The 24,794-nt window shown below is 37.7% G+C and overlaps 4 protein-coding genes across 4 annotated transcripts; 1 reads left to right on the top strand and 3 right to left on the bottom strand.

Annotated features, from left to right (window-relative positions):
- The first annotated feature begins 1,028 nt into the window (after window positions 1–1,028).
- Window positions 1,029–3,773, top strand: LOC103413301 (uncharacterized). The gene is made up of 3 exons (XM_008351778.4): window positions 1,029–1,324; window positions 1,652–3,337; window positions 3,457–3,773. The coding sequence occupies exons 1-3, from the start codon at window positions 1,271–1,273 to the stop codon at window positions 3,520–3,522; spliced, it is 1,806 nt and encodes a 601-aa protein (XP_008350000.2). The 5' UTR covers window positions 1,029–1,270; the 3' UTR covers window positions 3,523–3,773.
- Window positions 3,774–3,811: 38 nt separating this feature from the next.
- Window positions 3,812–7,108, bottom strand: LOC103448713 (uncharacterized). The gene is made up of 7 exons (XM_008387982.4): window positions 6,751–7,108; window positions 6,069–6,152; window positions 5,776–5,916; window positions 5,422–5,487; window positions 4,965–5,132; window positions 4,518–4,841; window positions 3,812–4,235 (listed from the first exon to the last, which is right to left on the bottom strand). The coding sequence occupies exons 1-7, from the start codon at window positions 7,009–7,011 to the stop codon at window positions 4,122–4,124; spliced, it is 1,158 nt and encodes a 385-aa protein (XP_008386204.2). The 5' UTR covers window positions 7,012–7,108; the 3' UTR covers window positions 3,812–4,121.
- A 720-nt stretch (window positions 7,109–7,828) lies between these two features.
- LOC103448714 (uncharacterized) lies at window positions 7,829–11,620 on the bottom strand. Its single transcript, XM_008387983.4, has 10 exons — window positions 11,232–11,620; window positions 10,915–11,024; window positions 10,573–10,704; window positions 10,408–10,481; window positions 10,205–10,310; window positions 9,630–9,698; window positions 9,150–9,214; window positions 8,966–9,064; window positions 8,717–8,816; window positions 7,829–8,175 (listed from the first exon to the last, which is right to left on the bottom strand). The coding sequence occupies exons 1-10, from the start codon at window positions 11,380–11,382 to the stop codon at window positions 8,113–8,115; spliced, it is 969 nt and encodes a 322-aa protein (XP_008386205.2). The 5' UTR covers window positions 11,383–11,620; the 3' UTR covers window positions 7,829–8,112.
- Window positions 11,621–13,540: 1,920 nt separating this feature from the next.
- On the bottom strand, window positions 13,541–24,616 carry LOC103448711 (uncharacterized). The gene is made up of 21 exons (XM_008387979.4): window positions 24,310–24,616; window positions 23,652–23,924; window positions 23,221–23,277; window positions 21,960–21,987; window positions 21,750–21,872; window positions 20,939–21,050; window positions 20,534–20,571; window positions 20,349–20,402; window positions 20,094–20,162; window positions 19,900–20,016; window positions 19,696–19,764; window positions 17,546–17,625; window positions 17,185–17,310; window positions 16,851–17,115; window positions 16,339–16,431; window positions 16,071–16,238; window positions 15,436–15,560; window positions 15,177–15,309; window positions 14,555–14,679; window positions 14,268–14,453; window positions 13,541–13,841 (listed from the first exon to the last, which is right to left on the bottom strand). The coding sequence occupies exons 2-21, from the start codon at window positions 23,747–23,749 to the stop codon at window positions 13,802–13,804; spliced, it is 2,106 nt and encodes a 701-aa protein (XP_008386201.2). The 5' UTR covers window positions 23,750–23,924; window positions 24,310–24,616; the 3' UTR covers window positions 13,541–13,801.
- Window positions 24,617–24,794: the final 178 nt, after the last annotated feature.

Here is a 24,794-nt window from a genome sequence, read left to right as displayed (position 1 = left end):
TCCTGCAAATCGGGTCCAAACAGATATATATATATATATATATATATATATTGGGGGTAGAGTGAATCTTACTCACTAGCAAGAAAGAAGAGCTGAGGAAGAAAAAAAAGATGGGAGGGATAACTTCTTCTCCGACTGTCTCTCGGGTAACTTTTTCTCACGCTTCTCCCAATTTCTGCTGAAAGATTGCATCTTTCACTCACAACAAAAATGATCCATCATTAAACACTGTAAAAGTTTATCTCTTTGTTCCTCAGTAATTGTAGCCTTATCACACAAATTTGAGTTATTAAGTGGGCTTTGGTGACACCAATTAAAAGCTCTAGATGGAAGTCTCAAGGAGGTGAAATAGTAAAAATGAATGATGACTTTTCACTTATGCCATTTATTTTCTACAGGTATAAGGTTTTCGTATATAACGAGACATTTGCAATGAAAAGAGCATTCCATCTTTCTATCTACCTATCTCATTAAACAATTTGTGCCAACTTTGCTCTTTCTCTTACCCAACAAAACAACAAGAGCATAAAGATAATACAGCTTTCTTTCACATCTCTTCTTCTACGTCTATTTCAATTGTCCAACGCTAGCAAAGAAAATAAAAAATGCGATTTATTGCTCTCGTTCCACTTCGATCTCAAGCAAAGCAAAGCTAAGGTTCTCTCTCTTGCTTCTGCCTATTTACAAGGTAAACAAGAATTTTGAAGAACGCAGATGTGCGTGTACTTGTAGTTCAAGCATGGAATTGATTTTTTACTTGGGCTTGTCAGCCTTTTATAGATATTTTGGCCGATATATGAGCCCTCTTTGTTGGGCTTGTTGAGTATGTCTTTCCTTGTTTTGGGTTTGAGGAATTGTTGGGCTCATTCAGCCGATTCTCTCTCCCTTTGCGTCTTAATTAGAAGATATACGGTCTAATTAACATCGCGGTGTACATAACAGAATGATTTTACAAATATTTTTATTGTTTTGTCAAACGATAAATTTTGTTAAATTAAATGTTAGATTAGTCACATGAGGTCAAAAGTCCAATCGATCGTGCAATTAAGGGAGAGGTAGAAAGAAGTTAGGGCAGAACCAAGCGTAACACACAATCCTTGAGAGGAGAGAGAGAGAGAGAGAGAGAGAGAACGAGAGAACTATAAATATGTTATATATGTATATATCCTCCGGAATCCTCCTATCCAACTTCTGCACAACCCCTTTTCGCTTTCTTTGTAGTCTGAATTTTGCTTTTTAACAGTTTCGATTGTTGCAGGTGTGAACCCAGATGGGCAAGTCCTCTTCTTCTCGTACCAAGAAACGCTCCAATGTTTCCTCCGAGGTTGTCTTTCTCTCTCTATCAGTTGTTGTCGTGTTCTAGGTTTCTCGTTTTTTGTTTAATTACATGGGTTTTCCTTCCCTGCTTAAAAGATTACTTCTTTGTTTGGTTTTGTTCTTCCGATTTAGGTTTGGAATCGAAAACGAAACGAAAAACAAATCGAAAATTTTAGGCAGCATTATAAGTAGTTTGCTAAGAAATATGATGTTTTGACTATAATGTTGTACAGATATATTTGCACGATTATGTGTGAGATTAAGGTTTTATAATTTGGTTCATGATTGCCAATGTCTTATGCTAAATGCTAATTTATGTATGTGATTGCTTTAGGCTCGAACAAGGAAGAAAAGTAAGAGTAAGACCAAAACAAGGGAATATAGATCCAAGAAGCTTCGCCGTCGTGACGATTCTTCTTCTTATTCCGGTGAGGATGATTCAAGAAGTTTGAAATCGTTATCGTCTTTTAGCTCAGATGATGATTTGAGAAGTAGAAGGGCTCGATCGCGCGCTAGGAAGGATGCAAAAGGGAGCAAGAAGAGGGCTCAGAGACGATCTTATAGCCCTGACAGCAGCGGGGACTCTCCCCGTAGAAAGAAGAGGAAATTGGCAAAGAAGAAGAATGATAAGAAAACGCATTTGAGGAAGAAGCCTAGGAGGAATGTTAGCGTTAGTTCCAGGAGTAGCGCGTCGTTTAGGTGCTCAACTTGTCCGAGTGAGAGTATTAGCGGTGATGAGATTGAATCTAAGAGGCATAGGGGCAGACCTGGAAAACGAAACAGAGTTGAAAGTGGGATTAACAAGGTTGAAAGTGGGACTAAGAAGGCTAGGTATAGGTCAAGGAGTTGTTCTTTGTGCAGTCAGCGTAGCGAGAGTGGTGATTGTCGGAGTGAGGAAAAAGTGACATATGAGAACAATTCGAGGAGGTTGAGATCTGTAGTTACGGTAGCAGAAGAAAACGAGCATGGAAGATGGATGGATACGGATGCGCACAAAGAAGAGATTACATATGATGACGACTACCCTTCTTGTAGGAGTAATGATAGTAATGATGGAGGGGGCAAGAGGGAGTTGGATGATCGTTTGGATGTTGCATTTGAGAAGAGAACGGAAGTAGAGAGTGGGAAAGAGGAAGAAGCTTATGTTTCTAATGTTCTAGTCATGGATCTCAAAGATAGTTGTAACATTTTGGAAAAAGATTGTACGGGCCAAGATGATGGAATCGGGATTTCTGGTCCTGCTAATGAAAATAAGAATGAGGTTTCTGGGGCAATCATTAGTCTGCCAGGTGAGGATCTGGAATCAATTTTAAGACAAAGGGCTTTGGAAAATCTAAAAAGGTTCAAAGGAAAGCATCAAAGAATTTCAGCGGTAACTACCAATCAGGAAGACAAGACCGACATTGATTTGACACAGCCGTCCACTGCAAAGGTTGAATTGGTTCAAATAGAATCGCCCAGGGAGGGTGGTGCTAGAGTGGTTGTAGCAAAGTCATCCGAGGAGGATGTTGCTGAAAGGGTTGATGCAACGCAATCAGTAGAAGAGGCCAATGGGCCTCAAGAGAGAGTTTCCATTCTTTCTTCCCAAAACCTGAAAAAGGAACCCGATAGGATTAATAGTGGCAGTGAATTTATCTCTGCCAAGCAAGATGTTGCTTGTCCAATAGAGCAAGTTGGTTGTCCAATAGAGCAAGTGGCTGTCGGCAGAAAGATTAAGACCACTGCTTCGCTCTATAAACCAAACTCGACTTCACCAACCTTGAGGGGCCATTTGCTAGAAGCTCACCAAACGCTGAAACAAGAACCTGCTTCGCAGGAACCTCCCGAGGAAGGATTGTTGGTGAGTGAGAGTAATGTAGATAAGGGTGCTTCTGATATTGCCCAAACCGTGCCCCAAAGAAGCAATAGAAACGGTGAAGATGTCAAAGATAGTTCTGATATACAGCAAGATGAAGCTACTGATGGCTCACAGTTTGAGCAGAAAACAATGTCGGTGATGCGAGGTAGCGAAATGGTACAGGTGGGTGTTTTGATCCGTCACAAATTTGCTTACTTCTCTTTCTGTATTACCGGATGTCCCTGAAAGGCAGGCGTTTTCTACCACTAGCTTTAACGATGTTTTAATTTATTTTTTGGCAGGTGAGTTACAAGGTTTACATCCCTAAGAAAGCTCCTGCTCTGGCGAGGAGGCAACTCAAGCGCTGATATCTGATCATCGTTCTGGTGCGCACAATTTGCTCTTGATTAAAGCGTTGCATTGCACGGTCTGATTGGCTTTCTAGCAGACATTTTCATCCGCGGTTTGGTAGTCGTTTTTGGTAGTTATATCATCTGACACGCATCTAGGTTGAATGACATTGATATACTTCTCTCTTTTGTGTTCTTTTTCTTGTTTATGTAAGTTAAGTTGCTCACAAATATGAAATGAATAATAATGAAATAATATGTTCAGGATATTACACTGCGCGTATCGAATCCTTCTGCAAATATGAAATGAATAATAATGAAATAAAATTATGAGGTAGATTCAAGCTCATGAGAGTTGTCAATATCTGTGTTTGGAAAAGAGGTATCTCTCTAGAACGTCGACGCCGGTCATTGTTGCTCGGCCAAGAGAAACCCGATTACAATACAAGATCATCTGACCTACTCCCGGGTGAAAAGAGTTTCTACATGGAAAGAAGCTGCATACAAGTTGTCATGGGTCACTGCTGCTTTTTCCCAAGGTCAGTCCTGCTAATTCACAATACTGTCTGGCTCGCTTATCCAATGGTACTTCCGTCAACGTTTGAAATGGCAGAAAGTTAGCTTTCAGAAAGATTCTGCTTCTTTGTTCCATGAACACAGGCCCAATCATCCATCTCAGTAATCGATACGTCTTCTAATAACTGTGAATACCGCTCTACGATATGTGGAAGCTGCAGGAACACGGGCACAACGAAATGAGGACGAGGAACCTATGTATGATCCAATATATACCAATTCATTTAGAATTTCTGAGTGAAATTCATGGTGGATCGAAAGAAAACCACCATGTTTGCGCAGCCAAGCTAAACATCGCTTAAGAAACAGATACTTAAACCTTAGGTTGGCAGCTTCATGAATTTGGAAAACGTTCCTATAGCTTACCAAGCAACATGTAACCTAAACTTTAGCAAGCAAATGACATTTACAATCCATCACCTGTGCTAGAATGATACCTGCTCAGAGATAATGCCAGAGAGACCGACGACTGCCCCAGGCTTTGCATAAGAGACGATATGATCCGCCAAATCTAATAGGGGATTCAAAAGTATATTTGCGATGACCACGTCGTACTTGTTTGTTTCTAAGATGGATTCCACTCCAGATGAGCTCCGATCTTCCACACCTCCGCATGAATCTCTCGAGGTAGAGCTAGTTTTGCTGGGGAGCAGGTGCAATTGCATCTTTTCAGGTCCTATGTTGTTCAGAGCAGCATTCTGCCGCGCCGAAGTAATTGCTTGGGGATCTATATCAATTCCGACTGATAAGGCAGCACCAAACTGCGTTTACAGTCAAAATGCCAACATCATTTGAAAGGAATTACATCACAATAATGAAATGTGCAAAAGATCAAATGGATGGAGTTACTCAGCAACATCATTTACAAGATTTAGTTAAAATACCTTAACTGCAGCGATTGCGAGAATTCCAGAACCTGTGCCATAGTCCAAGAATAATTCTCTTCCCTTTATCAATCTACGGAGCAGCAATAGACATAACTTGGTAGTAGCATGCTCCCCGGTTCCGAATGCCAATCCAGGATTTAGAATTATATTAGTTGCTTGGGCATCCTGTAGGAGTTAAACAAATATAACTATATGGCATAAGAAGAGACGAGAGTAAGTAATTTGGCATCACTTAGCATTAAGACAAATAACAAAGTGAAAGGGCGTGAACATATACACGCAGATGTGCCTGAGATCATGCGTCTGCCAAGACGTTTCAATAAATTTCTGAGTGTTGAGACGTAGAATTTTCCAGTACATGATCAAGTTGTCAATGCATCATGAACCACCATAGCAAACAAACCCTTTCAAAAAATAGTTTGAAACCAGAAGAAATAGTGTAATACTATCATACCGGGGGAATTCTCCACTCGGGCACAATCCAAAGTCCTTCAGTAACTTCAACAGGATGGAATGATTCCTGTAAACAAAAATGGAAAAGCAGATTAAAGAAATAATGCTTAGAAAATATGGCCAAGAGTAAAACAGTACCACTGAGCATATTCACTGGTTGCTTTAACGTTCTGCATATTGTCTCTCCTTTGGCCAATAAATACCCTTATGCTGTTTAAAACAGTACTAGAGCTATAGCAAGTTCTTACTAGTGAAACTGATTTATCATTCAACAAGCATTAGCAAAAGATATCGCACCAAAGAGGATAATGATGAAGAAATTCTTTCCGAGGACAGAATTTACAAGCAAATTAACCTGAGTTTTCGTTATCCAGTCGAACTGCTCACCCATCTTAACTTCATAACTAGGCATCTCTTTCAAACTTACGGAATCTGCAGCACGTGAAATGCAGGTTTTTACATCTTCGCCTTCAGGAAATATGGAATCAATGCAGATCTGCGTTTAAGAAAAAAGGCGCATTCTCATCAGTTGTTCATCTGCAAAATCGTCTAACACTAGAAAGATAGCACAACGAAAGAAGCTTTCAACACATAAGGACAAGTAAAAAGCATTCCAAATGGAACGTCATAAATCAACAGGGAACCCACCTCATCCTTTCCGTCATTGTCATCTTCTTCGTCAATACTTGTAGAACTTGCACCGAAACATAACAGCGCTTCTGAAAGTATATCCTGGTCAACAAGGAGAACCAAGTTGGTTAGGCATTGTATTGTCTTCAACTTAACAGAGCCTTAGCTGATTCAACGAGTTTTGATAGTCTTTAACTCCATGTCTCTACTTCCAAGACCTCATCTTTTCAATTGAATGGCACGTAAAGTTGTAAACTTCAACTTTATTGATTACGACTAATAAAAAACATTCATTTTCTTCCAAATCCAACCAAAATGACATAATAATGAAACAAGTTGAGATTCCATCCTAAAACCAATTGGCATTAGCGGAAGCGGCCCAACTCCTTATAAGCCCTTACGAAGTTTCTTACTTTCCGACGTGGGAAAATCGTCACATCCTCACAATAAGAAAGTTTCTACCTTTGGTAAGAAAAAAAAAATTTAAAGAAGTTAAAAGTAAAAATTTTCTGAGTCCCCATTTCAATACAGACAATAAATTCCATACAGAATCAGTTTTCTCTCCATAATTTTCTGAGTTCCCATTTGAATATACACAACATATACAATCTCTGTGACCAAACATGCCCATAACATTTTCATTGGAATCCCAGTAACTGAACTAAATGCACCAAAAGAAGAAGAGAGAGAAGAAGCTCACAGCGACATGTTTTTGGCAGCGGATTTGAACGGAGAGGAAAGGCGAAGCGAAGGGCTCGTTGGGCTCGGCGGAGGGAGTGGGAGGGTCCGAAGAAGCAGTGGAAATATTTGCGGCGGCGAGGGAATTGGGCCGGGAGAGGTGTCTGGGTTTGGGGTTTGGGAAGAAGCGGGAGGAGAATGGGGGAGCGAGAGGGCGAGAGACGGTGGTGAAGCAGCGGGAGGTGAGATTGTACGCAAGGTGTCTGAGCAATCCGCCTGACATTATTGAAAATCAAAGTGTAATCACCACCTAGTGGGTTAAAAAGGCCTAATCGGATAAATGCTTATTAATCGTCGGTATTCGGAAGATGGGCCATGGTGAAAAATTACGAACTAAATTATTGTGATGAAGTCCAATAAGATTTAGGTTCAAAATTGAAAATTTCGTAATTTTTTATTCAAGAAGAATGAAATAGCGACGTGGGTGTTACGTTTTATCGTCAATTGAAATGAGTGAGGCTAGTTCGTATTTGAATAACTCACACCGCGATTTCATCGATCTGCTATGGAGAGTGGCTATGAATGAGTTTTAGTTTTGAGCTTCTGAGCGTTAAATGGTCGACCAAGAAGAGAAAATGATGATTTTAGCTTCACAATTGAGGCTCGCGCGCACGCTGTCATAACACGTATGAAGCAAAATCTGCAACCCCAAAGAAGCAGCCATGATATCTGTTGCCTTAGACGAAATCCGTTGAAGAAGAAACAAAATTGAAGTGGCAGACCGAGGGAGAGGCCCAGATTATGCAGTTAAAATCTGTCCACAAGGAATGTGCGCAGTGGATTTCAGCGAACAACGGGACGAGTCTTCTCTGATGCTGCAAGACACTGCGCGTCTATGTTCTTGGAGAGCTTTTCTGCCGTGGAAAATGCACCGACGTTGCTAACAACGTAAACAATTGCGGCAAGTGCGATAAGGAATGCTGCCGCAGAGTTAAATGTGTTTGTTCAACTTGTGGATATGGCTGAATAGTCAAAGGTTTCGTGCCAGAGTTTAAAGGTAATTGAAATGAATAAATATATGGCTACTTTCTGTAGCTACATAAGCAAAAAGATAGTTTGATTTGTTTTGTTGGTTGGAAAGTCTGTAAAATGTATTTGCTTAATAATTGTATAGAAAATACAACAATTAATGCACAAAATTAAAAAAAAGTAGGGAAAATATAATATGTACACATTTGGACTTACAAAAGAGAGCCAAACTTGGATGCAGCATATGCTTGATCTTTGGAATAAAACCTCTGGGTTTTAGGCTACAAAAACGCCACCTCAAGACTCGTTTAGATCCCATGAACAGTAATGTTAGAGTGTTCCCCGTTTCGAAAACTTACAGATAAAGAATGAGCTCAACTGCAAATTTCCCCTTCTTCGTAGGGTTAATTTCTCCTATCTGAACCAATGTAAATTTGAACATCATAAATGCCAGGCTAAAGACATATTAAGAGTTAAACATGAACATAAATATAAGAGATGGTTATGCACTTATGCTGATACTTAAACTCTTTAACAGATTATGAGGGTAATAATGCAAAATAATACATTCTATTAAATTACAGTAATATAACTCGAAAGCATCTCCAATCAAACGATGGTCAATCATAACCTTTGTTATTTGGGTAGCCTTATACCCTCACCAGTGTCATGGCAAAATGATATGCCAGGGTCTAGTTAGTGAAGAGTGCATATAGTGCAGATTATAACATGTAGTAAGCACTCGCAACTTCGATAACAATACAGTACTATACTACTCTTAACATATAAGAACGGGAAATGGTTCCATATCCAAAAGCACTACTTGCAAAAATACTGGAAAGGTATCAGGAACTGTACAAGAAGTGTCAATGTGTTTCATGTATGGTGCTACATAGCTGACAAGTAATTTGGTAAAAAAATAAAAAAATAAAGTAGTTTTCTTAATTACGGAAACTCACCCTTAGTCTTCCTTTACCTCTAACCGACACAATATCACCAGTCTTGAGTGTAGCTCCATTTTTAGTAACAGGGGTCCAGTTCACACGCACATCACCATCACTGCACAGATAAGAAAACGAAAGAACCCATCTAACTAAGAAGTAAACCAACAAAATATGATTAATTAACTCAATAAAGCTTAACAAAATTGCATATGACCAATAAACTATTATTCGAGCGAGAATTCTGTACAAGTGAAAAGACCGTACCGAATAAGATCAACTAGTTTTGTCCGTGATAACTTAAATCCTGCACTAGCTATAGCATCAACTCTCACTGATGCTTCTATGGTTTTGAACGACTTAGTCCTGCAAAGAGAACAAGATACTTAAGTAATTAATGATGCTGCATTATGGAGAATGGAAAAAAGATAACAATATGATAATTTGCAACCTTGGCGGTTCATAATCAAGAGCAATCAGTGGTATCCTCTTAAAAGATACTGGCACATTACTAACCTGCAAGGTGAAAAATTGTTTGCAAACATTAAACGTGTACGCTTAAATATTATGATATACATAGCTATCTTGACCTGTGATTCTGTGAAAAATGCTTCTCTTTTCATACTAGAAAATGTGAAACCATTCTTTTCTCTTTTGTTTATTATTTGCCACTGTTTTATCTCCTCAATGTACACTGCAATGATCGCTAAAAAATTAATGCCACAATAGTTCTTTCAGATGTTTTTGAGAAATTAAATGATAAACCTGAGATGTAACATTCAAAAATAAAATTTGCTCCAGAGATGAATTCAACCTTATGTAAGGAACCAAAAGAAGAAATAAAAAGACACAAAACCCAGAACTTTATTATTATTGACGTTAACGAGGAAGAACAATTCATAAGAAACAAAATACTCAGATGTTAGACAACCTTGTCGAGTGATGATATGATGAAGTCAACAAGTTCTGGAACAACAATGACTTGAGCTCCCTTCTCCCCCTAGAAGCATTACAAAAGATATAAAAAGTCATAAACACTTGATCCAACCAGGCCGTATCCCTCATAAACACGAAAAAAAATCCAAACTCCAAAATAATGGATACTGAATGCATCAGTGGGAATTACAAACTGATCACAATGGTATCCAATTGAAAGCTCTAAGACAGTACTGCACTTAAAGGTTGATGTTTCAAATTAATACTTCTCTATAAATACATTGAAAAGATATTGCCCTGCTATGGCAGGACCACAGCAACACTACGTAATGCCGTTATCACATCCACGTACCAATATAGGATACAGACATCCAAATCCTGACATTGAAATCCCATACGAAGTAGCCATTAATAAGTTGAGGCAAAGATTGACATGTGTTTGTTTATTTTAGCTCTGATGTTACAGAAGAGGAAATTCTTATTTAGTTTACATATAAAACCTAATGACCCTTCTCATTGGAAATTTTGATCAAGAGCTAAACCCTTAACCAAAAAAAATACAAATGATACCTGCAAGATAATATCTCCAAGCTTCTCCCTAGAAATCCCTGTACCAAGAATTGCGCCTAGGAAATCACCATGAGAACAAGGCTGGAACCCGAAGTTTCCTGTGATACTGGAAGAACCATTAGAGAAAACTTAAGATAAGGTTTTCCTTCAATTAAAGATGAATTCTTGGATAAATAAAAGTGGTACAGACACGATATTAATACCTCAATGCTGCAATTACATCAGGATCACTTGTCAATCCTTCCGGATGTCCTACAGAAATCCGACACCGCTCAGCCTAGACAATTTGAAGCGGCAACACATTAATTAATACAAGTACACTTTGATTTGCACAAGCGCAACACAGAGCAAATACTATTTAGTTCAACCTGCGGGTATCCACCTTGAACAACTACTTTCAGATCAGCTAGCTTTTCCAATGCTAGCATTGACTCCTTCACCACTGGAGGGGTGAGAAAATTTGTATGGAGAACCTCCCTTCTCGATGATGCACGTCTAGCCTACAAAAAATGGAAAACCAAGAATGACAACTTAGAAACATCTCTTCTCTTCATCTTCAAGTAAAAAAAAAGGTGAAACCTATTCAGCTATTCGATGTGACCTTACATTCATCTGTCTGAAAATCTGGACTTTATAAGTCTCTCTAAAAGGAAGGGTTAAATTAAGAAACAAAAAATATGGTCTTGATAAGGAAACAAGTTTTGAAGTACCATCTCGAGAACACGTTTTACTTCTTCAATAACAGTTTTGTCTGCCACTCCCTTAAGCAAACCATCAACATCCCCCTTTATAGCTTGAGCTAAATGGCATATTTCTGAAGCTGTATCAAGGAGAGTAATCCAGTGATTACGTAGCAAATCATCAGATACAAAAATAATGGCTTGTTTGATAACCATTTCAACTTATCCAATCCACAATTCAACCAAATGGGTAGTCAAAATTACAAGAAATTAGACAGTGGAGAGGGAAAGAAACATGATTTATGTTAAATAATCAGGTACCCAAAAGCGGGATTTGTTCGCAGTACCTGAAGAACTTAAGCGAGGAGTGAGAGGAAAGGAGATAAGGGTCCTGCGGCAAGAAAGCTTGCTGCTTGTCAGAAGAAGAGGATGCGAGAGAGCAAACGCCACGGTTGCTCTTCTTACAAGTGACGCTGCTAAGAAACTGGTGGCAGCCATGTCCCTCTCCTCTGAGCACTGCACAAGGCCAAGTGTTTGATTTCGTAAGGAAAAATGTGTGCTTCTCCCTTTTGGTGGGGCTTTTGGTTTCACAAAATTTAGCCCAGTATTGCACTTGCACAGGTTTACAAACTAGGGGTGGGCACAGGTCGGGGCGGGTCCAAAATTAGAGGGACCAAACTGAACTCGTTTGAAAAGAAAACCTCGCAAACTTACATCCTGATTGGCTGCCCCATCAACATTCAATTTCACAAAAGGATTATGAAATTCTAGGAATTTAGATTGATCAAGGGAGAGTACTATATCTCATTTGCTATTCTTCTTTTTCGTATTTCTTTTTATTCTGATTCATGAATTATCTCATTCTAAGTAGGTAAAGATACCTAAAACGTTACAGGTGTGGACGTAATCACATTGCCAGAAGCGAAACTGCACCACTTTACATCGAACTTTGAACCTCTCTTGTACAGTTTAAATTATAATCACTTGTATAATAAAAACATACCTAACAATCAAATTTGAAATCTACTTCAATATTATTGAAAGCATTTTTTTAATAAAGAGATATGATTTCGGGTTGTAGACTCACACTTCTTAAAGATCTAAATTTAAAGAAAATTAATGAAAATGGCTTCAAATCTTTACATTTTAATCAAAAATCACCCACTAACTTTATTTTAATAATATGGACAAAAGACTAAAAAAAAAAACATAACAAACCCACTAGCGCTGGGAGCGTACCCCCCCCCCCACCCCCTAGTCCACTTTTTTTCTCCTACCTTTTGTCCCATCATTCAGCTACATTAATAGTTTGTTTTTTATTTTTTGCATAGAATTTAAAAAAAACTTCGAATTGAATTACATTCTCCTGTTTTATTTTTGTGGTGTTGTTTTCTAATAGTAGTCATGATGATGAGAAACTTTTCAATATGCCTAGAACACATGATGGTACACTCCATACAAGTTGTGAGAATCTTGTGTTAAAAAATTAATAACATAAAAAATAAATTTTCCACCACTTATATAATAACATGTGGTATGTCATTTGTGTTACGGGCACAAGGAAAAAAATTTCGAAGATGACACCTAAGCTCAAGAAATTGGATGGAAAGCTACATTTATCATTGTAGGTATATGAAAAAAGTGAGGAAATTTTAATTTGGTAATTGAAAACAGCTTTTTAAATATAATTACTAAGAATTAAACACTATTTATAAAACTTGACTAATAATGGTCTAAGTTTCAAACCTTATGAAACTGAACCAAGAATTAAACACTATTTATAAAACTTTACCAATAAGTAGACACTATTAATGAAATTAGACCAATAAGTAGACATCATTTATGAAACTGGATCAATAAGTAGACACTATTTATGAAACTAAAACAAGAATTAGGCATAATTTGAACACTAGACTATACACTATTTATGAAACTGGAGTAAGAACTAGACAATATTTATGAATTATAACCAAGAAATAGGCACTATTTATGAAAGTGGACCAATAACTAGACACTATTTATGAAACCGGACCAAAAAAGAGACACTATTAATGAAATTGTACCAATTACTATACATTATTTATGAAACTGGACCCAATAATTAGGCATTATTTATGAAACATAATCAAGAACTAGACATCATTTTCTGAAAGTGGACAAAAAACTAGACACTATTTATGAAATTGAACCAATAAATAGTATAGTACGGTTTAGTTTCATAAATAGTGCAGTTTCATAAATAGTGTTCAGTTTTATAAACAGCGTTCAGTTTCATAAACACTGTACATGCACTGCTCGCCCGTCAGGTTTTTTGTTTTTGTTGTTTTTTTAAATTGTGTCATTTTCGTTAAAAATTAAGTTTTTTTGTCCTTTTTATTAAAATTTAAGGGTTTTTCATTAAATAAAGTTTATAGCATGGTTTTTTGTTAAAATAAACTTAATCCAAGCCTTTTTCATTAAAGTTATAATAACATTATTAAGTTCATTAAGTTGTTCTGGTCTTGGCTATGTAAAAGGTCGGGACTATGTTTTGGTCTTGTTCGCGAGGTTTCTCGTATTAATTGCAAAATTGAATCCCCAAGTTCTGCATTATATTATAGAACATCTCTTCCGTTGCAGTGATGTTTATAGTTTCACCAGCACAAAAAACCGAACCTTCCACAAAAACCACGACCAATAATATGATTATGAATAAATATAACCAATTTTGGTAACATTACAACGATGATAAAACAATAGCAAACCCCTAATTAAACTCAATGCTGGCTACTCCCAAACAAAAATGTTATTAAAAAAATTAATCATAACAGATGAAAAATGCAGAGTTTCTTACACTGATATGTACATCAAACCAGTATAATGCATAAACAGGAATCACACTACAAAAATAAATATCCAATCGCTACTCGAACCTCTTTCAAACCGGGTTGAGATCGCGCGAGACTTGCCCTTGCCATCTGCATCAAACATTTAATTATAAACTTGAAGGACTTGATCTCCGTGTTTTTTAATTAATGGTTTCTCTTGTTTACGTTTGTAACCAAGAGGGTATTAAAGTGATTGGTTGTATGAGGGTGTTGAGCCTGGCCCTAGACCCGCATGGCACACCTTACCCACCATGGTAGGTAGCAAACAAACATTTGACATTGAAACGTTCAGGTTTCTTTTTAAATGATGAAATCTGGAAATTCCGACAAGAACTTCTCATTCCAAATGATGGTTCAATTCCTTTTGATGAAAATTGCATGAAAGGTTTAGGACGCTTTCAATTCTTTAGAAACTAAAACTCGAGGGAAACCTTTTAGTTTTTGTTTCTTTTTACACTACAATCAGTGTCTGATAAGGTGAAAAAAGGAATATGAGAGAGAAACAACTTCGCTAACCTTGAGAGCAAAAATCTTGCGAGTGGGCTTATATTTGCATTGGATTGAAATTCCTTGTTCTGCTGCCTTTTCTTGTTATCAGTTTCTGCATTTTGTGTTTCTCCAGCAGCTGTCTTGCCCTTAGCGAAGATGTGAGCAGCCAACTCCTGTAGATCTTTCAATGGAGATTCCTTTGGACCTTTTGAACTGCAAAGGTTTTCTTCTATAAGTCCTCTAGACCACAGGCCACCATTTTAAGTGGTTGGAAAGAATAGGACAAGAAAAAAAAAAAAGACAATTAGTGAAACCTTGCTAATCGCTGAAGCAATTTGCTGACAAAAACTTCAGAAGATCCCGGCTTCAAACTCTCCAACTTGACCAGCGAATTTACAACAGAACGCACAGCTGACGCTTCTGAATCATCAGCATTGGCCTGCATATACACGAGGGTAAATTATACAAAAAAGGTAAAGCACAGGATCTGAAACTACATACACTATGACTTCAGTGGAGATGCATGCATAAGTGAAGAGAGAAAATGAACTAGCTCGAACCATATACACCACATCTTGAAGTTTATGTTGCTGATTCTAACATAGTTACAACCTAAAGTCCTAAACGTATGCGTACAACAAGCAATCTGCATCACGCCTGGACATTATGTTCTTCCACAAATCAACTATAACTCCTCAAATAATGTGGTATTTCTAATTAAAGACACCCACCCTATGACACCACAAAGCAATTAAAAATATGGTGCAACAGGCTTCTAACTTATGATAAACCCACAAGTTTGGCCAACAATTACTCCCTTAGGAGGAAAGAAAAAGAAGAAAACAATATTTCTTGAAGGTAAAACAACAAGGCAAGATTACCCCCTTGACACCATATCAAGCCAAGAGGTCTATGAATATATCTGAGTGTTCTCACCTCTTTTAACGAAGGGATAAGCAATATTGAAAGTGCTGCAGACGATGATATAACTTTTGCACTTTCTTCGTCATCACTTGATTGGGATGATCTTGGAAATGCCTTTGGGGCATCTAAGTATTCATGAGATTGTCTGAGGTAAAGAGAGTTGTTGCATAAATTAGAAAATTTCAACCCTATCTCGTATGTGTGCGCATGTGTGGGTGGGGGTGCGTGTAAAGATTAGATACAATAACGGCACTTTTTCCAATAGATGTACCTGGAAGAATCAGAGCTACTTGTCGTCTGCTCTCTTCTATTATCATGCGCATCATAGTTGATCTTGTTAAGTGCAGACCTATCTCTGGCATTTCCTTTCCTCCCTCCTTGAATTGCGGCCCTTGCCTGCATAAACATTGTCAACCCCAAAAGAAGCTTCATAAGTCAAGACACTGGATTACTGAAGCCAATAGCACTTCAACCATTAGGTTTTGGTTTTCTGGTTTTACTTTCAACCTAAAATATGACAATGACCTAGGAAATTTCAGAAGGGTACTAGGAAATTCATATTTACAACCAAAATATAAGGAGAATTTAGGGATGAAAACCCTAGGAGCAGATTGGATCTGGGACTTCATGGAATTCTGAAATCTACTGAAAGAACATTTTAAAGGAAAAGGTCTTTCAAATTTGATACTGGATGGTACCAAATGCAACTGACGAGTAAGTTAATCTATTTGGGCGACACATATCAACTGTTTGAAGATCAGTAGCTTTTTGCAATTACTCCAAGACGTTGCACTGAATTTTATTACACATGAAGACTTTTAATGTTTCAACTAGTACCGTTGTAATGTCAGAGATTTATTGAAGATCAGATAGCTAACTGATATCAATTGAAATATCAAAAGGCACCTCTGCAAGATTAATGGCACTGTCTTCGTTTGAGGCAGTTGATGTTTTCTCTTGAATTCCCAGCCTCGATTTAGGCGTTCGAGGAGAATCAGAATCATCATGTTGACCACGAAAAACAACAGTTCCACTGGAAGAAGTATCTTCATATGAAGCATATGTGCCGCTAGACTACAAAACAAAAGAAGCTAATCAAATAAAGGATAGGTGAGAAAGACAAATTCAAACTTGAATACTTTGGATTATTGTCATATCTGTACAAGATTATTACCAGAGAGTTTTGATCACGAAACTGAGTAGATGGTTGGGATCCTTTGGGAGTTCGTATAACAACAGTTCCTGACCCACTCACAGTCAATTCATCCTGGAAATACACCTCAAATTGCTAAATAATATATAATAACGTAACATGGTGCAAACAATCATGTATTCCAACTTTGAATCAGTTAACTAAAAGTTGATGTGAATTAATAAAAGCAACATTTTGCTTTTTGAGGAAAAGAAAATTGGCTTGGTAGACTACATACCCTGATTAACTTTACCCCGGTAAAAGCAGACAAAACTCAAAAGTGAAAATTAAGTAATGGTGTACAGCCTTTACTAATTATACAGATAAGAGTTCAGTAAAATCACAGAGTTTGAGACATACAACCTTAAAAATCTTTTCTCAACTTTGTATAGCCCATTGATGAAGTAAAAAAATTATATTTAAAGGTTGCAACTGGGATGTCACTTGTATAAAACATGAGTGAAAGAAAAAAGGAACGGGGGTGGGAGACTTACATCTTCAGGATTTGACTCATCATGATATGAATCTCTACCATTCCTAAAAAAATAATCTTCACGTGATTCTTGAAGAGCATTCCCAGACGCCGAGAACCGTTGGTTAGTACTCTCTGGGGCTCTTCCAGGGGTAATCTGACTGCCTTCTGGCTTTCTCTCTCTTGCCTGCGGTGGTTTTAGTTTTGGAACACTTCTAACAGTACCTGTACCCTGTGCTCCAATGCTAAAATCCCAACCAGCATTTTTCGTGGTCTTACCCTGGTCACTGCAAATTAAAACAAGAGTTAAACCACACAACCTGCAAGGCACTAGTGATCAGCAATATATAACTCACCTAGCTCCAACAGTTTCATCTCTTATATTTCTTGTCACTTTCACAGTACTAGATATCTCCCCTCTAGCTGTAGGACCATTTCTAGGGCTGTCAGCATCTTCCTTGATAGGGTATTTTGGACGCTCTCTGTAAGGTAACAATAAAGCATGGCATCTTAGCTAAACCATATTAATGGGCATTAGTTGCCAACTCAAAACACAAAGACATGTAAATGCCAGAAAATGAAACTATGTCTCAAGTTCTCTTATCCCCTGTATCTGTGGGCAGGCACAGCCCAGGGGAGCATCATCGTGTAGCAGGTTCATTCTAGAAAGAAAGATACATCACTAAAAATTTCAGGCACAATAGCAACATATAGCACCTTATTCTCTCAAGAAGCCTTGGACTCTTCCTTGCAGTCCGAATAAAACGGTGCTTTAGAAGTTCCTTGGCACTTGCACGCTGAGATAAAAGACAAAACAAAAAAACAAAAAACAATAAGCAAACTTGAAGAATTTATAATCAATTTAATGGATTGCAACCTGCTTTAATTTATATCAGCATAGATTTGAAGTGCTATAAACTGAAACAAAGAACTTCACGCTCTACTTATTGAAGAAACGTATCTACAAAAGCTGATCCAAACAATACTTAAATTTAACTATAACATTATATAACACTATCAACAGTTGCAGATAAGTCCAACAACAAGAACAAAGCCTTATCCCACTAGTGGGGTCGGCTATACAAATCCTTGAACGCCATTGCGATTGGTTTTGCACCAAGTCTTCCTTTAGCTCCAAGTACTCCATGTTTTTTCTTAGATTCTTTTTCTAGGTCTTCCTTAGTCTTCCTCTACCCCTTTTTTCCTAGGCCTCTGTCTCATAATCACACTTTCTAACCAAAGCGTTTGTAGGTCTTCGGTTAACATGTCCAAAGCACCTTAACCGATTTTCTCTCATCTTATCTTCAATTGCGGCCACTCCTAATTTACCTCGGATATCCTCGTTGTTAATCCTATCATTTCTTGTGTGCACACACAGCCAATGAAGTATTCTCACCTCCGCTACACTCATTTTTTGCACGTGTTGATGCTTGACCGCCCAACATTCCATGCCATAAAACACTGATGGCCTTATTTTCATCCTATAAAAATTTTCCTTGAGCTTTAGTGGCATACAACGGTCGCACAACACACCCGATGCACTCTTCCACTTCATCCATCCAGCTTGTATTCTATGGTTGAGATCTCAATCTAATTCTCCATTCTTTTGCAAGATAGATCCAAGATAATGAAAGGGCCTTATTCTCTTTGGTACTTCTTGATCTCCAATTCTCACCCCTATCTCATGTGGACCCCATTCCCACTAAACTTGAACTACAAATACTATGTCTTTGACCTGCTTAGGCAAAGATCTTTAGACTCCAACACTTCCCTTCAAGGTTAAGCTTCACATTTACTCCCTCTTGCATTTCATCTGTCAACATTATATCATCTGCTAAAAGCATACACCAAGGATAACATCTTGAATATGTCTCATTAACTCATCCATTACCAATGCAAAATGGTAAGGACTTAAAGATGCGCCTTGGTGTAACCCTATGGTTATGGGAAAGCTTTCAATTTGTCCTTCATGAGTTCTCACTGCAGTCCTCGCCATCATACGTATCCTTTATGCTTGGTTATGCTACTCGTAATCATTTCTTCTCTGGAATCCTCCACAAAATTTCTTTTGGAACCCTATCATATGCTTTTTCCAGATCTATAAAGATCATGTGCAAATCCTTTTGCATATCTCCCTATAGTTCCATCAATCTCCGGAAGACATAGATTGCCTCCATAGTCGAGCTTCCTGGCATAAACCCGAATTAATTGTTTGAGACCCGTGTCTCTTGTCTCAATCTATGCTCAATTACTTTCTCCAAAGCTTCATTATACGACTCATTAACTTAATACCCCTATAGTTCATGCAATTTTGTATGTCGCCCTAACAGTTGCAAATAAGTCCAAAGTAATATATTACAACCACAAAAGGTAGCCAAGTACCTTAAAGAAAATACGATCACTTCAATACTAACTCCCAATATAGGATTAAATGGGTTTCGAAGACCACCAATGTACTATCGTCTAATTATTGCTAAGAGAAAACAAAATAGAAGAATATGATAGTTCTCTTTAAGAGCGTATGATATAAAAAATTAAAAAATTAAAAAAATTAAAAAAAAACCAATAAAATTCGACAAGCATACACTGTCCTCAACTTCAACAACTCTCACTTCCATGTTCCAAAAACATATTCTCAATGTTTGTTTGTTTGATGACTGCCTTTAGTTTAATTTTATTTATGCAGGTTAATCATGTGGATATTCTCCACTGAGTTTGAAAAAGGGCCAGTTCCTGGATTTTCCTACACATCTTGGGGTAACCACAATGATACTGTCAAGTTTGTAATGATTTCCCACCTTTTAATTGGTCAAACAAAAAAATAGACAGAAAATTTAGTCAAATATTCAGATGGCATAAGTACTTACCTCAGCTGGTACCTTCCTCAAACAAAGTGCAACAAATTCTTTCATTGGCCGAGAAAAATGCTCATCCAACTGCACAACGAACAAAAATAATGGTTCTTTTATGTTGTGAGTAATATCTCCATATGGCTAAGAAGCAATTCATCTTGAAAAGTTCATTTACAAAGATAACTGCATCAGTGAGACACTACAGTATATTTAGAGAACCTGAGGTGGATTTTCTCGAGGTATAATGAAGAGAACTCTCATTGGGTGAAGATCAGCAAGTGGTGGTTCCCCTTTTGCCATCTCAATAGCAGTGATTCCCAGAGACCAGATATCTGCCTGCTTATGCAAAGAGTCAATGTGAGTCATTGATCAAGGCTCAGCTTGATAGAGAATGAGGTCACCAATAGGTATACCTTCTCATTATATCCTTCAGAATTCTGGATTACTTCTGGAGCCATCCAGAATGGTGTTCCTACAAATGTCTGGGGTTGTTAAAAAAAATTAGTGCATTCTAGCTAGCATATAACATTTAAGATATTACTTGTACATAATACAACACACAGTGAGCACAAAATAATACGTCTATAAGTTAAAACTATAAGTTAACCTAATCATTCATCAGATCTGATCAACAACAAAGCAAATGAATTCAAGTTTAATTATGGTACCTTCCTCCTTGATATTGTCCTTGTAAGTTGTGCGGAAACACCAAAATCGGCCACCTGTTACAAGTCACAAATGTAACTTGGAAGACCAAAGGCTCATAAATTTAACACCACCCTTCAATGCAGTTCCTACTTCTACTTAGCTAATTCTATGAACAAATTAAAGGCCTTTGACCATGAAGATATACCTTAACATCGCCATTTTCTGTCAATAAAATGTTTGCCGCTGCAATATTTATAAACGTGTCATTAAAACAAGAGCTAGAACAAGAAAGTTGAACTGATGAAACTAAATACAACAACAACAACAAAGCCTTTTCCCACTAAGTGGGGTCAGCTATATGAATCCTAGAACGCCATTGCGCTCGGTTTTGTGTCATGTCTTCCGTTAGATCCAAGTACTCTAAGTCTTTTCTTAGGGTCTCTTCCAAAGTGAACTGATGAAACTAAATAAAGCTGCAAAATGATATGAGGGTTGGTGGTGGGGTGGGGGGGGGGGGGGGGGGAAGACATTTAAAAGCACAGAAAATCAAATTTTTCCAATGATTCTCTGATAAATATGCATAATTATGCAGAAGAGGAGGGGAGAACACCTTTGATATCTCTGTGAATTTTTCCTTCATTATGTAAATATTCAATTGCATGCAGCAGATCACGAAGAATACATGCCATTGACATTTCATCCAGTGGAGGACCTGATTGGAGCTGCAACAACACAAATGTCTGAGCATTCTGTAAGAATGCATGATAGATGCATACATTTGGGATTTTTACATCAGTTATCAATGCCACACTAGATGAATATGCACACACAAGACTTAACAACATTAATACAGCTAAAACATTGATCTATCAACTCACTATTAATATATTGTCATCATAGTGGGTCAAAAATTTTAAACTGACACAGTACACTGAGAAGGGAACCCCACCTGCAGTTCCTCCTTGGTTATTTACATATTTATCTGATTATGATAACTGACAAGAAACACCATTTTCTTTCAGTTAAGGATAAAGGGAGATGCAGTAATAGAATCTCCATCTTACGAAAAAGTGGTTTGGATACGTAGGAAAGAGATAACAGGCAAGTTTGTTTGTCTACTGTCTGCGGGCTCAAGTATTATGACACTTAGTAGACCTTATAAACTATCAAGAATTGTGTATTAGCAAGCAATCAAGCTATAATGCCCCCTTAATATCTTCCTTAGGGGTAAATTTACCTGATAAAAAACGTGAACTCTAAAGAGAGTTAATTACATAGCACCCAAAAGAAATCTCATCATCTTGTAGAGGAACTATGATGAAGATAGATGGACGATATAAAAGAGAGTTCTACAAGCCTTATAAATGAAAGCAATTTCATCTGAACACATTGAATATGTACAAACAACAGAAGTAACTTACTAGGTCAGCAACAGAGCCACCGGCCATGTACTCCATTATTATCCAAAGTTTTGTCTGGTGGAGATAGGAACCGTAATACTCTGTAATATAAGGAGATCGACATTGTGACAAAACTGAAATTTCCTGGAACACATACAAGCTCAATTTAGAAAACAAATATTTGTATAATCATAGTGACAATATCCTAACTCTAAAGATTATGAGTGGCACCTTCTGAATATCCTCAATCTCATCCTCTCTGCAGAAAATAATAAGTAAAAGAAAATGTAACGTTAGTTTCATAGCTTTATGAATATCAAATAGATAAGGGATGCTTGAAGGAGAAAGATTAATAATACGATATGCAAAATAATAATGAATCACAACTATCCATGTCGTATTCCATTGCACAGAACTTTCTGATGAGGGCCATTAGCATGAATAAGGACAGAATAACTTCATTTAACTAAGTCGATCAAAGACAAAATATATGGAGTGCAAGTTCAGTGCAAATAGAGGCCCAAATGAGTTAGGGGTGAGGATCGGAGACCAAGAAGTACCAAAGAGCGACCACTTTCGCTACTTAGGATCTATCTTGCAAAAGAATGGAGAATTAGATGGAGACCTCAACCATAGAATACAAGCTAGATGGATGAAGTGGAAGAGTGTATCCGGCGTGTTGTGTGACCGTTGTATGCCACTGAAGCTCAAGGAAAAATTTTATAGGATGGCAATAAGGCCGGCAATGCTATATCGCACAGAATGTTGGGCGGTGAAGTAGAAGTGGCCGAAATTAAAGGAAAGATGAGAAAAAATCGGTTACGGTGGTTTGGACATGTGCAACGAAGGCCTACTGACGCTCCGGTTAGAAGATGCGACTACGGGACAGAGGTCCAGGGCCAAAGGGGTAGAGGAAGACCTAGGAAGACTTTGGAAGAGACTTTAAGAAAAGACTTAGAGTACTTGGATCTAACGGAGGACATGACATAAAACCAAGCGCAATGGCGTTCTAGGATTCATATAGCCGACCCCACTTAGAGGGAAAAGGTTTTGTTGTTGTTGTTGTTGTTGTTGTTGGTTGAAATCAACTTCTCTCTGGTGAGTGAGAATGTTGAAATCAACTTTACTTTCTGCATTCACTAACTATATAAGAGGTCGCACTTGGTGCGATGGCAAGTGCCTTCGCCCATGAGCGGTAGGTCTCGGGTTCGAGACTTGGGAGCAGCCTCTCCATAAATGGGGGTAAGGCTAGCCGACATTCACCTCTCCCAGACCCTGCGTAAAGCGGGAGCCTTGTACACTGGGTACGACCTTTATTCACTAACTATATAGCTATCAGTATAACCCTATGTGTGCTTTATGAAATTTCATATCCTGTCTTGAAATTTACCCACTAAAAGTAATCGACAAAGAGAGGAAAGTTCCTATCATGGCAACAGCCTGGAGCAGTAAAAAGAAAAACATATAATTAGATTCAAAGCAATATACTTACGATTCTTCTAAATCAATTACTTTAATTGCAACTTCCTTGTTAAGCTCTTTATCAAACCTGTAAGACAGAAAAGGAGTCAGGGGCCACCAGCTTAGGAGATAACCAATCTTACATTACGCTAAACCTGACATACATTTAAACAGATTTCACCACAATCAATCACAACGTATCCATATATATATATAACAACCATGCATATTACGTACAGCCATGTGCTAGTATTTGAAAGGGCCACAAAGTGAAACAAGTAATTGCAGAAATCCAGTGGCAGTAACATGTACGGTTTTTCCACATAACACTTTTAAGTACCTTCTGTAAGTCAGGTATAATTTGAAGTTGTTCAATTAGACAGATGATGAGCCCAAACAAGTCATCATACAAGGGCTTGTTATACAAAGTTATACACTATGCATTTATAAACTGGAACTTACGCTTTATACACATCACCAAACGATCCTCTTCCAATTAGCTCCAATGAACTAAATCTTGATCCTGCAGCCTCTGCCAAAGCTGCTGCATCATCAGCCATTTTCGTGCACAAGTTGCTTCCCCCTTTGCCCGCTTAACCAGTAAAACGAAGGTCACTAAACAACACTACAATATCACCAAATTCTTCCAACACCCGAACTTCCAATTCACAACCCCAAATTCACCCAATATCAGTTTCTATGAAGCCAAATATATATTGGCTTTGGATACGAAATCTGAAACGGCATTAGCAAACACAAAACTAATCAGCCCATGCAAATGAATCCAAATGTACCACAATCAACAGACCAAAAAAAACATAAAGAAACAAATTTTTGATAACACAGAGAAATGGAAATGGCAAGACACAATGCAATACAAGCTCTTGGACTCAAAGCAAAGCATATGGTTTGCTGTAATTGACCAACACTTGTTAGGTCAAGTGGGATTCCCACATAGTGACATCCCAACATAATGGAAAATTATACCAAAAAAAACTCCAATCAATGAAAGGGAAATATAAACAACCCACATGCGGCTCCCATCCGGGGTCCTTGAATTTCATCCAAATTTCAAATCTAAACGCAATGATTCACAGAAAAGTCGAGATTTGAGACTTACCCTTTACACAAAATGCGATTTTGATACGAATCTGTATGCCCGAGAAGCTAATGTCTGCGTATTGAATCCATGGGTGGATCTCTTTCGCGTCGTATCTGTATCGGGGGCTCTTTCTCCCTCCCTCTCCCACTGCACAGAAGCTTTGAGAGCTTCAAAGGAATCGAAGAGAAAGTGTTTTGGGTTCAATTTTCTTTTATTATATTTATTAAATAATTAAGTCCTAATTTCATAGTGTTTTTTACCTTGTTGTAAATTTTCCATTCCAGAAAACTTTAATTTGGGTTTGATCCGGTTCTTGGAACAACCCGCCAACACAGTTCAGCAAAACTTGGCAATATAGTACTTTTCATCTTTTGAGTTTTTTTTTTTTAATTAATACATTTTCCTTCGTAATTAAAAATGAATTTTAACGAAAAATTTCCGGTACTGTTCATTTTAACGAAAAATCACACGTTGACAAAAAAAAATCAATCATGGTATTATTT

Source organism: Malus domestica, chromosome 11 (assembly GCF_042453785.1).
Source record: "Malus domestica chromosome 11, GDT2T_hap1".
NCBI classification, from domain to species: domain Eukaryota; kingdom Viridiplantae; phylum Streptophyta; class Magnoliopsida; order Rosales; family Rosaceae; genus Malus; species Malus domestica.
Note: the sequence above shows the minus strand (reverse complement) of the source record. Positions and strands in the feature narration are given on the sequence as shown.